Genomic DNA, 14637 nt, shown 5'->3' on the forward strand with positions numbered 1-14637 from the left:
GCGGGCCACCCCTGGTTTATTGCATGTATAACCTAAACACAAGCCTGAATTAACACTTAACGTTGCTTTCATACAAATCATCAAATATAAGGTACTACTTGTGAATACAAAACTTGACTATTTGCCGATGTTTCACTAACCCATACTGGTTAACTTCATCAGGGCAACGGGAGTAAAATTGTTTCAATATTTTGCATGTTTCAATCTAGTCCGTTGGTAACGTTCGAGCAGAGAGCGTCAGTAGATGTAACTCAATTCAGCGTAAACCAATTTTGTGTTAACAATTGCAAACTGCGCCGAGTTGAAGCTGGCGTAAACGTACCTGAAGCCCAACCCTGAAATTCCCCCCACTAATTGATTTTAGCGTATTGAACTGACATGCAAGGATGTGCTAAAAATGTATAACTTTGAAGTGATTTTATTCGTATTTATGACCAACCTACCTGAAATGCTATTTCATGCGCGAGGAACACTTTACTATTACACGGTTGCTATGTATGGTGTCATGTTTATCCTCGGACTGAGGAAAGTGCATGACTAAAATCCGGCAATGATTCCTCATCGCTTGAGCGCCGTTACAAAGCTCGCTTTTATGCAATTTCTGATTGTCACTACATTTTTATTATTGTTTTAGTATTATACGAATTTACAACTGTCCATCAGGTCCATTGGACAGGAGCAGGTATCGTCATTGCCTAGCTCAAGGGCAGTACTACTGTATGGCGCCACTGCGTATCCAATACGGAACCTGAGTTGCATTTATTGCGAGGCTAGTGCTACCGAGTCAACAGGACTGCTTGCCAACTAATTGATTATGATGAAAACATTAACTTTGGATGGAAAACATTTCATTTTATCCGATACCTCAGATGCTGCTTACTTTAAAAGTAGTATAGTTTGGCAACAATATTGCATTTTTTGTAATGTTTGTCGCTAGTTTACGTGACACAATTATCACGTTAATACAATCTTGTAATACACTGTTACACTAAAGCAGAGGAAGTATTACAAACTATATTCGATACAAAATGATCATGCGCACGTGACGAAGATATATAGTCAAAATCCACCACCAATGATGATTGATATTTCGGTTAAAACCAGTTTGAAGTAGGGGATAAATGACCATAAAATTAAAAAATGTCACATGAAATCGATGATAGGATTTCCATCAGCTTCACTCGTCACCAGCATTTGCCATGTAAGCATCCAATTCTGCATCCATACTTCCTCTTGTTTTCGACATGTATGAATCGAGATCACTATCCAATTTATTTCTGTTAACAGGAGCTTGTTTACCACCCCTTTTTCCTCCTCTTCCACGAAAACCACCTCTTCCACGAAAACCGCCTCTTCCACGAGATCCTCCACGAAACGAACGGCCACCTTGAGACTTGGTCTGAACAGGTTTTCCGAGTCTTTTGACAATGCTCACCCCTCGACCAGAAAGACCTTTACTCGCAAAGAACAGTTGTAAGAACATAATATGAACCTCATTGTATGAACAAAGTATAATTCAAAATCCAGCAAAAATGGGTTATACGTAATATCTGACATCACCTACCTCTCTGATTACCTCTACCTCTCTGATTGCCTCTACCTCTTTTGAGAGCATTTTGCAAAAGGCCTATTACAAAAGTAAAAATTTTTTAGTTCCTTTTACTGAGAAACAATGAAAACTACTGTACAAAAATAAAACATTTTTCATGAAACTAACTAACTACTGTGTTTACAGTATTTGTATATAAGTTGCATACCTAAGTCACACACCTAAACTCTGGCTTAATAATGGTACAAAAGTTTTTAAATAAAAAGCACAACATTCAATATCTACTAGCCTCAAAATTGTGCAGTGTATAAGCCATACTCCCTTATTTAAACTGTTTATTATGTATACCTCTGGCTCGATCTGTTACACCGTTGTTGTTCTGGTTCTGCAATCTGCCTCTTGCACCACCTTTAGAAGGGAAATTTTTTTGAAGTAAAATTAAGTAAGTACTAGAATTTCCTTAGTAGAAACTTGTGACTAATTTAATTTTACAAAACTTTCACTTAAAACATTTACAAGCACTTAACTCATAAATAATGACATACTCTATTTTCTCCAAAATATGAGCTGGAGTTCTTTCACATGAAAAGTATATGCTTTTAATATTGGGATAATTACCAAGAACTTATGCAACATTGCATTATGATGAATTTTGCATTTCACTGACGTTGATATTAAAAAAGATTGCATCATTTATTTTTCGCCATTAACTGTGGGGAGCAAAAAATATGGTTCTAACCTTGTTGTAGACTGGTCAAACAAGAAATACGCTCACAAACAATTTTCTACATGACTACAAAAGTAGTTTCTAGACACACGCAATTAAATTCTAACCAAATAAATGGTGCAATGTTGGTGAAAATACAATGAAATGGACTGAGTGGCTAAAATTGAATGATCCAAATTACTATACTTTAATAAAATAATTGAATTTGCTAAATCTTGTTAATCAACATAAATTCTTTACATATACCTCATCTCGAAAGACCCAAGTGTACATAAAGAAATAAACTTTTAGTTGAAAAGCTCTAAGATCATAAAGATGGCCATGCACTACTAAATATGTGGATAAATCTCACCTCTGAAATTAGCAACACCTCGGCCTCTTGATGTTCCAAGGCGATCCATAACAGATACCTAACAAAAAGAGTTAATTCAGAAATGAATGACAAGCAAAGATGTGTGCTCACACGAATAACAGCAACCCTAAATTGTTACTTATGTACTTATTTAAAATACAAAGTTGATATGTTTAAATTGAGATTTTCGCAAATTGATGACAAATTTATATAACAAACTATCTCTGGCATTAGCCACTCAAATACTAGTTGCACAAAACGCTCTTTTTATCAGTGTCCATATTTGAAGAGACTTTTCATTTAAATACAGAAAACAGCATGGTACAGTATGGCATACATCAATAAATGTGAAAACAGTTGCATTAAAGTTGTGCTGATGACACATTGTTTAGGGTAAAATATAAACAATGGTTTAATTTGACCTATACTAGGAAAGCTTAAATTTAGGTCATTATGCAGTGTTTGAACAAAGTATGGCCAATTTGGACACATGGATTACTTGCACATATTCCAATCAAGCTCTATCTAAGCATTGTAACAATAATCCAGAGAAGGAAACAACCCTTAATGGTAGCTATATAAGTCAATTTACTAACATTGCCGGTTCAAGTCAAGTCATTATAATGACTATAAATAATTTTATTCAAAAGTCATAACACTTACCAAGTCCTAGCCTACTTTTTATGATTCATTGATGTCGTTTTATGGGCCAGATGTTATTGACCACGAAGACTAGATGTTGTCAAGCCGGGCAGCCATTGCACCCATTTTATGGTCACAGGCTATGTATTTGTTAGGGAGCATGATAGATAAAACAATCAGACATAAAATGATATGCAGTTTGCTCCTCCATGTTACACTCGCAAGCCGTGGAGTTTGCCACTACCGTTTTTCTGCAGAATGGGTGGATATGCCCATCGCTGGTTTACAAGCATTTAAGCCTTATCCAAGTCCGGCACAGTAGGAGTTGGTTTGTCAAATGCTTTCACGAGAATATATTTGAATGATTTAAACCTTTTTAGCTGACCTTTAACTTGGAGCTGAAATGTGGTAATCTTAAAATCCGGAGCTACCTTCAGAGTTTAACTGAGAGTGTTTTAGTGATTACATTGATGTAATTTTTTACAAATTGCAAGAAAGCATTTCTCCTAAAATGCGTTGACGAACTCCGGCGGAAGTCGGAACCCTTTAAAATATTCCAGAAAAGCTCTGTTAAGAAGTGCTGCGCTAAACATAACAACACTATACATGTTGCAATACTTGAACAAATAGGAGTATTAGAAATATGCCAATACTTGATTATGTACAAATATTAGGATGCCAGTTGATCAAGTAAATACAGTATTCTAGTCCACTGCTTACCGTGGCCACTTTTACAATTCTTTTAGCTCTTTGCAAGAGCCATGGACAAAAATAAACATTTAGTATAAGAACTGGTTGATGGAACATATGTTCAGAAATTGTACTTAAGTGGACTACAAAAAAAAACAAACTGCAGAAGTAAAAAATCACTTTGTATTCAATTCTGTGATGTATGTAATTTCAAATCAATCATTTTTAGCACCTTTTCAAGTTTTCAAACATATGTTATTATCATGACAAAATGAAGAATAGCTCAAATGCAGTATGGGTTACTTTCTGCACTGTTCAGCAACCTTTTTTCACTCATGACACATTTATCAACTTTGAAAATTCAGCAACATACCTCAACTGAAGATATAGGTAATAAAAAACAGACGTTATGATTTATTTCAGTGAGATATTTGGGCCTGTTTTAAGCAAAACTGCTGTACGTTTGGCTAATCGTAATCATAACCGAACAACTTGAAGTTACTGCTCGGGTTGTTACCATTTTGGGCAAACCTCGTTTGCATCATTTAACGGCTAATTTGGAAAAGAAAGATTAAACTTTACCCACAAGAAAATCGCTGATTGTCGTTCCACTTTTTCGATCAACCTGTTGTGCACCAAAAGTGTTAAAAGGTCTTTTTTAATGGAAGAAAGTATATCCAGGTTACATAGTTATACTCTGCAACACACTGGTTACACACACTCGTAATTACTGTTACCACCCTTATGGGAAAATCCCTACCGTACAAAATCTGGACTGCAGTAGGAAGGAGAGAAAGGACATGTACAAGAACAAGAAAAGACCAAGATAAAGCTGTTTTTTGTTTAATATCATTAAACATCTTTATTCAATAAGCAGCTGAATAAGAATCAATGTAAGCGGTAAAAAAATTCAGATGTTGATTAAGTTACAGAATGAGCAGTCAAAAACTAGAGTAAAAGCGACAAACATAAGAATTCATAGGTGGATTTTCTGATTTGCTTTGATCTTTACTATTACAACAAACTTTTTATCCTTAATTAGATACTTAGATCAATCGCGGTATAAAAATCTAATCCACTGTGAAACAAAAAGCTATTGGCTGATATGAGTTGAATTCGGTGTTAGAAAACTGGATGCAAGTCATAATTTTAAACGGTTGTGTTTAGTTGTGAGCCATAAAACTACTTTGCAATTGCCACATCCGATTAGGAAACTTTAATTTCTAGACCTTGTAGACCCAAGACCGAAAACATAGAAAAAAATCAAGAAAAACAAGAAAGTCCTCCAGGAATTTGCAGCTTTAATCAATGCAATTTTAACCCAACGCAAAATTGGGTTAAGATATAAAACAACTCGACTTCACAAGCACCGGGAGTGAGTAAATATGTCGTTCTTGGTATGCTCGTTTTATGTGGCAAATGTAAATGTGTTTCTAAAATTTATAAGAGTGCTGCACGGCCATAAAGTAATAAATCTAGTAGTCCAAAGGCCGTTACGTTAGCGACTGCTGCACAAAACATGGTGTCGGATAAGTATGGTTTCTGAAATAACAAAACTGAATAAAATGCAACAACATAAGTTGAAAACTGTTCTTGATAAAAAGAGTCTGATTGTGAATGTTATGAATTAATGAACTCTGAGCACAGTAACGACATTCCACTGTTTTTAATTCAATAATAAACGCAATGTGATTATTTACTCAAATTTAATATATTTTTGCACATTCGAATGCGTGGCAGTGGAATTTTTGAAGGTGTTTTATAAGAAATTAACTCTTTGTCAACAAAATTTCTGGTCCAACGAAAAGCTTTCAAACCAGAACACGCAAGTTTTTAAAACAATCTGACTTGACTATTTCTGTCTCTGAAGAATACTGCAATCAAATAGACCTTGGTAAGGCCACCAAAAAAATAAATAGGAAAACAGCCTAACCGCTATCTTCAACGAAGAAATGAGCTAACTTTTTCATTTTTGTTTTTCCGAATCCCAGAAACTGTTTTTTTTATTATTAATGCTTTTATTAGCACATACCATTAAGTTTGTTGTCAATTTTAATTTCATGTAGGCATAACTATGGACAGCACTGGTTAACGGCCATGAAGTACTACAAAATGCATTCTGTAATTTGACCAGTAATCTAACTTAAACCATTAATAGCTTTGTGGACATATTATAAAAATACCACTTAACCACTGGAGCTACTGCTACTACTACTGTTTTTTTTAACTGTCAAACTATTCTAGAATGAGATTTGAAATTCTGGACTTCGAATTAATTATACTTACTTATTATTATAGCACTTGACTATTCTAACACAGTTTAGTGCTCTAGTTTGTACAGTCTCATACAAAACTGCATTACAAGTTTACAACTGCCATATGTGTCATAAGAAAAAAATCAAGTATATAAAAGAAAGTATAAATTTTGTGCTGTGGTCACTGATTGTACACAATTAATTAATCTCAAATCCATACAATGACTATTTCACAAGCTGTACCATTTTTAGACATCACTTCTGTTCCTACCAACAAAAAAATCTCCTTAAGAAAAAGGTTTAAGAGAAAACCTTTTTAAGAATAACACTTGCCACTCTGACTGTTATCTTGGTTTTGTACTTTCAGATAAACTGAGACGGATCTTAAGTAGCCAAGAATTAAGACGGTATTTAAGCTTGCTGTAAAAATATGTTATTTACTTCCTCTCCCTTAAGACCAGGTACCATCTTACAAAAGACAAGGGGCGATTTTTGAGATTCCATACCAAGATTGCAGCTCAACATACATTGGGGAAACTAAATGCTCTCTTATAGGACTAGGATAAAAGAACATACAGGAAGTATCTCCAATTTTTGACATGAAAAAACTTCTTTGATTAGACATGCTTTGGAGCACGAATACGCCATTAACTGGAAAGATGTGCGTACTTTGGATTTCGAACAAGATTATTGGAAACGTAAATTCATTGAATCATAAACGAATGTGGTTTATTAATGATGAAAAGGATACCATGCTTTCCCCAATTTATATCGAGTTTTTTTGTATGATCATTGTTAATTTGTACGGTATTTATTGTTTCTTATAACTGGGTGTTTTATATTCTATATTATGGTTTTATAACCATGCCAAAGTAGTAGCTAAGTAAGCATTCTTATGACATCACATTGTTGTGTCATAATTATTATTCAGTAATGCAGCAAATTTGTAATCTAGCAATCGTTATTCTACATCTTTTTCAAATTCAATCCACATTTAAATTTTATTCCCATAGCCCTAATGAAGTTAATGCGAATGGGTTAATGAAAAATCGGCAGACAGTCAAGTTCTGTATTCACTAGTAGTACCTTACACTTGATGATTATTATGCCTGATGGCAACCATACTGTAGAAAAACCTCCTTTAGTGCCAGTAAGTTAGCACATTAAAGACATTTGTGATTAATAGGCAACAACCCTGATCACTTTGGACCAATAGGTGTGTATTGTTTAATAAAAAATGATTACTTTTGACTTTTGCACTGATGACTAAGTGTTTACAACTTTTATCAGCTGAGAATTAAAACATGTACAACTACATACGTTACCCCATTTATAAGGGTGAAAAGCCATTTACACTCAAAAACAAAAGGTTACAGTCAGACACCAAGGTAGATGAATTACTCTATTGCTATTGAATAAATAGGAAAATCTCCTCACCCAAAAAAAGAGACTGTACACTGAGCCAGTCTCATTACTACAAGGCAGTTTCAGTGAACCGAGGTATTCTCGTTTTAATATGAATATAGTTAATGCATACAAATTTTCAAGAAAATAACAACTTACAATCAACAAAGCAAATTACAAAGTTATAAAATAGGACAAATTTTCTATACGATTACATCTCAGTTAAGTAAAATTCCACTTACTCTTGGTAACTGTGATGAAGTAGACGGAAATTTTCCTAAAGCGACTTCGACAGCTGGTCGGTTTTCCATTTGCTGTGCAAGTCTTCGGTTCTTTTCGCTGGCTTGTCTGGTTGTGGAAGTTTGAGCTCTCACAGTCTGGGCACTTGGTGGAGGGCGAGACTTCATGATGCCCGTGAAACTTTGGTGGATTGTTAACACCCAGTTAGGTTTTAGAAGACACTTTGCCACAGATCGGTATATAATTATCAAAGGTGTGTGCACGTGCCCACAACGAACAGCTACTGATCATGAATCTTGTAAACAATGCAAGCACAAAGGGCTTGTATTTGAATGTGTACACACAAAGACCCCATTAGCTGGAAGTGCAATTCTTTTTTAAAAAAATATTTTGTGGGATTGTAGATAATTATGCATGAGTTGAGAATTGTGACTGAAAGTGTAACGGTAAGTAGAATTTGTTGTGACAATAATGACATAGGCCTAACTAATGTGCAATTAATTTCAATTATTGTGCTGACAATATAGTAATAAAATGTTCGTATTGAACTTCAAGGACCTATCAACTCATGATTTTATGCAAAATTTCGTTATTCAAGTATTTTGTCTATGATTTGTGGTATGGTAAAAAAAATTCCATCATTAACACTGAAGTAAAAAAAATTTCAAATTTAAAACTAAATACAAAACTGTGGGTTGTCCACAAGTTAAAAAATACAGACTTTGCCCAAACCAAACCATATACAGGGAAAGTTAAGTAGATCTTCAAACCTGGATCATTATGTCACAATTAACTTCATTGCTATCTGACCAACAATTTTCTGGATAACTACATATCTGTAAATTTCATAGAATTTGCTGGTATAAAAAGATTGACCTCAAATCATGACAGACGCAAGATTCTTTCCATGGTTTAAAAATACAAAAATTAATCATATGTTTATGAAGTCTTATGAAATCAATGTTTATGTCATTGAATTTGAGATGCATTAGAAGAAATGTATTCAATAATACACTTAGTTAATGCCAGTAGATCACTTATCAGAGATAAAAGGACAGACAACAAATCATTTTCTTCATTTAATATTTAGCTTGTCTCCAAACTGGAAAGAGCACCAACTGCATACTGGGAAGAGCAAACAGTGAAGTAAAATTGGCCAGAGTAATGTTGCAGCAAATAGGACACAAGAATTCTACTAATCTTCTTCAATTAACAGACTCTGCTCAGTAAGTGCCTGCCAGATAAAGTGAATCAAGGCCAGGCCTGCTTGAAATAGTCATGCACACAGGTCACTGAGCAACTTATCATGTTCTACTGCATACAGAATTATAGAATGTCCAGTGCATAATCATTGAGTGGCAAGCTGCTTCAAAGATGTCAAAACACATTCAAGGAGGCAGTCTGTGGTCTGATCTTTTCGATATCATATCGTTATTGCTATATCAATATGATGAAACCTTTGTTTCCTTGTTTCAACAGATATACCAGTATCTCAAACGGATGGACTTCAGGTATGGAAGTTGACTATTGAATCACATTGGTTAAAGCGTCTGTGTTCTACACAAGAGATTCAAGTTTCATTCCTGGATCAGGCTAAACCAAAGACTTGAAAAACGGTATTGGCAGCTCCCTCGCTTAGCATACAGAATGTAAACTGAAGGGAGTATATTGAATATTCTACCAGAAGGTATGCCCCCCACTGCAGTATTTAATGCAGAAGCAGCAGTGTGGCCAAAAGGCAAGGAATGGCGTCACTTCTATGCCTGGGAATGTGCATAAGACAACTTTACTTCTTTACTGAACACAATGTAAGTTAAAAAGAATCATTTGATTTAGAAAAATGATTTTCTCAATTCTTCTATCAAAGCTTTAGATGAAACATATTGTTGATAAAAACCATGAATAACCACAAGTCCAATACTTTCAAACTCTGATTACGGGGAAACAATGTCGCCAACTTAGAACTTGCAGGCATGCCACACATGCCTGAATTTTTGATTGGAGTTGTGTTTTTAAAAACCCTAAACTAATGATATATCAAACTTGAATTTTTATAACAACTACTTACTCTTTCTAAATATTTCAATGAAAGCACCAAGTTTAAATTTTGCTATTCTCTTTGTAGCCTCACATCTAATTTATTTGCTGTAAGCAGGTCAACTTAAGCATAGCTTTACCCATCATTACTAAACACTTTTAATTGGGGGTTGGAAATTCTGCTGTGAACTCGCTGAAAATGCTCGCTCAATCTATTTTAGTCTGCAGATTAATCTGCAACTATTATGCAGGGTGTTCATTTGTAAGTGTTACAATTTTGCTGAGCATTTTTAATCATCAACGATAGCCGATCTAAATAGGCATTATTGCATAAACACTTTAATTTGACTGGATAGTTATATTTGTATTTAAGAAAATATCGTTGTACCAATTTTCCATGCAAACAGGAGTAACAAATTATACGCCATTCTTTTTATTTTGACTAAAGAAACCATTATTACTCTTTTTGTATATCAAATGTAGACAATGTGTAACTCTGTTACGATTGCAAATCTATGCTTCATATGATATTTACACAAAACATTAAAAGTAACTGTGGCAATTACTTAATCACAAATTTATATCAGCCCTGACATGCTCTGCTTTGTGCATGAGGCAGATTATGTGACTTGATGACATAGTGTGAAGCCACACCGTACCTGAATATTTTACCAAGTTGGTGCTAATGACAAGAATACACAATACACTGATGTACTTTCTGAGCTGCTAACGTTAGAAATATATGTAGGTGACTACTTATGGTAAAATTTAGAAATAAGCATTTATCTGAATAAATTTGATTGACATGCATAAATAAAAAGTGTTTGTGAATAATGAATACATTAAGCTAAAAGTGTGAACTAAGTATTTTCTAAGAACTGCTTCAGTGGTGTGAGTGGTGCATTTGTAATAAGTAACTGTAAATAGCAGTAGCAAAATTCGTGTGGGCAGTATACAGAGCCACTTAAAGTTTTAAAAACAAGGGCAGCACAGGGACCTTGATGTTAGCCTCTTACCTTTCATAACATTATGAAATGGGCTAATTATAACACTTACAATAAATGCAACGTTTTATGAAATTATGTTAATCATACAGTTCATAATTATGGAGGATAATTATTATCCATCACAAATTGAACAGAGCCATCATCACTAGCCATTTTGCATTATCGACAATAAGTGAAGAGTCGGACTATATGAAAGTGAACCAGTGTTGCATTTCTCACCGAGCATTTAATGACAATTTAGTTGTGTTCTTGAGAGTGATTTTTGTTGGTGCTTTCATCATAGTGTAAAGCGTCTGTAAGAATAAGCAAACCATGTAACTATTGTTAAAAGCAACACTTAAAAATTTTAGTTACAATCAATACTGGTAAACCATAAAAAAATAAAGATGGGACGCAAAACGTACATCGAATCTACTTTCAGGACATTTTATCAGTATAAATATACACATATAATAATACATAATTTTTGAAAATTATTACTGTATATACTGATAGAATAGCTAATAAAAAACAAATCACTTAAACACTCTAAATTCAAAATGCTTGATGCCAGTGAGTACACTTGCTTTTACCTCAAAAATCGATGTGTAATAAAAAAAATTGGTTTTGCTTCAGCAAGCAAGCAGTGAATGAAGGTAATAACGTAGTCAGCTGTTCAGCTTGTCCCAAGGTCACAATATTGACAGTACGAAGAATGTTTTCTCTTCACAGGATTAAAATTTAACAAGACAAATTGTAAAAACTAGGCTATAAACTTTCCACCCTGCATCAAAAAATAAGAATCGGGAATTATGAGAGAATTGAAACTTAAGAAAAAAACAAAATTTGGTAAGATAACTTTTCATTATGATTACAAGATCCAAGCCGTTCACTAAACTAACTTCATATCGTCTTGAAAATAATTCAATGTAACTCTCATGATTTGCTTAAATACGTCTCTTGCATGTTGTATGATACATAATATAAAAGTATGAATTAACTTTATTCCCAACTTCTAGTCTTGAATGATCCCTTTTTACGCACCCATCACTAATAAAATATTAGGGAACGACGATACTCACAGGATTGTTTTGAAATGGAGTAACCTGCATCTGTGGCGTAAGCAATATTGGGAAAGACTTGGATAGCAGCCAAACACGCAATGCTCAAAGTAGTCAAGATTATCAGTTTTGGAGATTTCTCAAGATTAACAGATATTTCATGGTTATTTCTTGCTCATAACATGGCCATTATGTTACGATATGACTTGTAATAAAGCGTTGATTAGTGAGCACTATAGTTTTCAGTAAACATTGTGTATGGGCCGCCTTAGGAAGCAAGGGAAAACCTGCAAGCCAAACTGTGTACTGTGCGGCATAATGATTTGCATCGACGCCAAATTATTGTGTTAATAAACGCAAAGCAAGACAGATAAAATACAACCAAATGTGGAAAGTTTAGTTTTACCACACAGTTACGGGATTTTGATAGACATCAGTTCAATTACCATACTTTTTGTGTGCTAGTGCAAACTGGTTGATCTGCTTAGTTTCGCTTACACTAGTTATGCTATTAACAGATAGATCTTTGACATTATTCGTTAGAAATAGATTTATTTTGTCGACTGAAACATAAGAAGAATTAGCTCAGTGCTACTGTTAAAAAAGTGCAACCTAAATATTTGTCTCTTTGTTTTCATTAGCTATAGTCGCAAAACAAAATTAGATTTAAATTAGTAAACAATTAGACAAACCCATAGGACTTGTTTTCCATATTTTCTATTAAGTGGTCATCGCACTTAAAAGAAAACCTTAAAGGTCGTATGCCAATATACCAAGATTCGGCTTTTAGTGTTGTCCAAAAGTACCATATACTACATTTTGCAATGGACAAGTAATATAAAGGCTAATACTTGTCAGTTAGGCAAGTAGTTTTTTTGTCTTTTAGCATTTAAAGTTTCCAATTATTTCTGTCAACAGACGTATCCCAACATAGTTAGCCTATTTCCCAACAACCAATTATAATTCAAAGAGCATGGCTTTGTTGGACAATTATTATTGAATTAAGATTTCACAACATGTAAATGTACGTTATGTTTTCATTGGCTGTATGTAGGCACCAAGTTATTGTATCTATTTCCACACAAAACACAATCAGTTAAATGCATGCAGAAACTATCTTAATTCTTTACAATGCTTTAAGTTAGGTATCAATAACTAGTCCCAAAAAAGTAACCAACTAAACTGTTAGCTCTCAAAAACCTTTCACAACCTAATTGGACTGTACATGAAATAGAAGTATTAATGAGACAAAAACTGCAAATTATTATCTTCAAAAAGGTTGAAAAAACTATTCTAGGCTATTTCTGTTAGTTACATCGTAGCATAGCCATACAGGTTTACCAACTGCCGTTATCTTCGAGCAATTCTAAAACGAGGAAAGTTGAGTTATGCTAGGTTGTGCCAACAAAAATTAACAAATCAAAACATTGTACAAAGACAAGTTGATCATTTTCCCAACGTCCATTTACCTAAGATGAAATGCAATACGTACAATACAATATCATATGCAATACGGTAATCAGTATACTTTTGCTAACCTGATAAACAAGTTGCTGATTTTAGAGGAGAAATAAAATATAATAAATACACGCGCAAACCGTTCAGAAAAAAGGCATGTCTACGCAACTTTGTAAAAAAAGTTGTACAGGTAAGATTTTTTCAAGTCAGTTGCTTTAAAAATTTAGAAGCACAGCCAGGTTCATATGTAAATCACCTACATTTGGAAATATATTTCTGAGAAATCTGCTCAACCACATAAAAATTAGGATATGTATACAAAGCAGCATGTGGATTTTTCGTTCCCGGCACACTTGGCAAGTTTTTCAAACTGATCGGTCATTACGTTTATGCTGTTAGATTTTCTTATCGCTCTCATTTTTTTGCATAAAAAAAACCTAGTTTCTTAGTGCAGCAGTTGGCGTAAGGGCTAGTAAGCTGAAAATCGTAGTTTCATAGTGGTAGGCCATTATTAACAAAGTTTTAAAACGAATAAACCGTCAATTTCTTATTGTTAGCTAATAAAGTTAATTACAAAATTTTAAAATTTTTCTTCGCTTTGCTGATTACAGATTGCTATCAGGTCATTATTAAACAACTGTAGTGCAATAATCAAACAAAGTTGACAGAAAAAATAATGAGTGACTTAGCAATTAAATAACTGCGACAAGGAAGCTATAAACACTATACGTTGTTTAGACGATTTTTGATCGATAATGAAAAGTGTGATAGTTACACATTTCACACACTATTTGTTTGAATGCCAATATATGAATGATAAACAAAGAATTGGACTTTCGGTTTAGGCCATCATGCCAGGATGTGTCTTTGCACACACGATTTTTCGTCAAAAACTGCCCAACTTTCCAGTTGTTTTTTAAGTGAAAACGTTTGAAGTATAGCCTTAAATGACTTTTGGAAATTGTCGGTTGTGTGGCAAGGTACAACGCCATGAAGTTAGTGACGACGTACAGAAAAGTTAAGTTGTTCCTGCCACATCGTCTTAATAATATTATCTTAATGATTTATGCATATATTTTGTAGCCTAGCCCAGACATGGAATAGCCATTATTTTACCAGGCCTAAAGATTTTTACCTGGTTGACCATTTACCAGCAACATCTTAAATTTACGAAGCGCTTTCAAGGACCTCATGACATCATACAGGCCAGCTTTAACTTACACAGCGAACATTCAC

General features: G+C 34.1%; 1 protein-coding gene across 1 annotated transcript; it reads right to left on the minus strand.

Annotated features, from left to right (window-relative positions):
- Nucleotides 1-893: 893 nt before the first annotated feature.
- LOC143447457 (chromatin target of PRMT1 protein-like) lies at nucleotides 894-11686 on the minus strand. Its single transcript, XM_076947570.1, has 7 exons — nucleotides 11476-11686; nucleotides 11123-11196; nucleotides 7862-8039; nucleotides 2629-2686; nucleotides 1898-1957; nucleotides 1565-1627; nucleotides 894-1452 (listed from the first exon to the last, which is right to left on the minus strand). The coding sequence occupies exons 2-7, from the start codon at nucleotides 11182-11184 to the stop codon at nucleotides 1178-1180; spliced, it is 696 nt and encodes a 231-aa protein (XP_076803685.1). The 5' UTR covers nucleotides 11185-11196; nucleotides 11476-11686; the 3' UTR covers nucleotides 894-1177.
- Nucleotides 11687-14637: the final 2951 nt, after the last annotated feature.

This window comes from Clavelina lepadiformis, chromosome 1 (genome assembly GCF_947623445.1).
Source record: "Clavelina lepadiformis chromosome 1, kaClaLepa1.1, whole genome shotgun sequence".
Classification (NCBI taxonomy): Eukaryota; Metazoa; Chordata; class Ascidiacea; order Aplousobranchia; family Clavelinidae; genus Clavelina; species Clavelina lepadiformis.

What these genes read in the sequence shown, in the direction of transcription:
- LOC143447457 (XM_076947570.1), bottom strand. Translation starts at nt 11,184, where the DNA reads ATGATGAAAGCACCAACAAAAATCACTCTCAAGAACACAACTAAATTG. An exon ending in CTTCATCACAGTTACCAAGA is followed by an intron (nt 2,687 to 7,861) that starts GTAAGTGGAATT and finishes TCTTTTTGTTAG; the next exon opens with GTATCTGTTATGGATCGCCT. An exon ending in AGGTGTTGCTAATTTCAGAG is followed by an intron (nt 1,958 to 2,628) that starts GTGAGATTTATC and finishes TCCCTTCTAAAG; the next exon opens with GTGGTGCAAGAGGCAGATTG.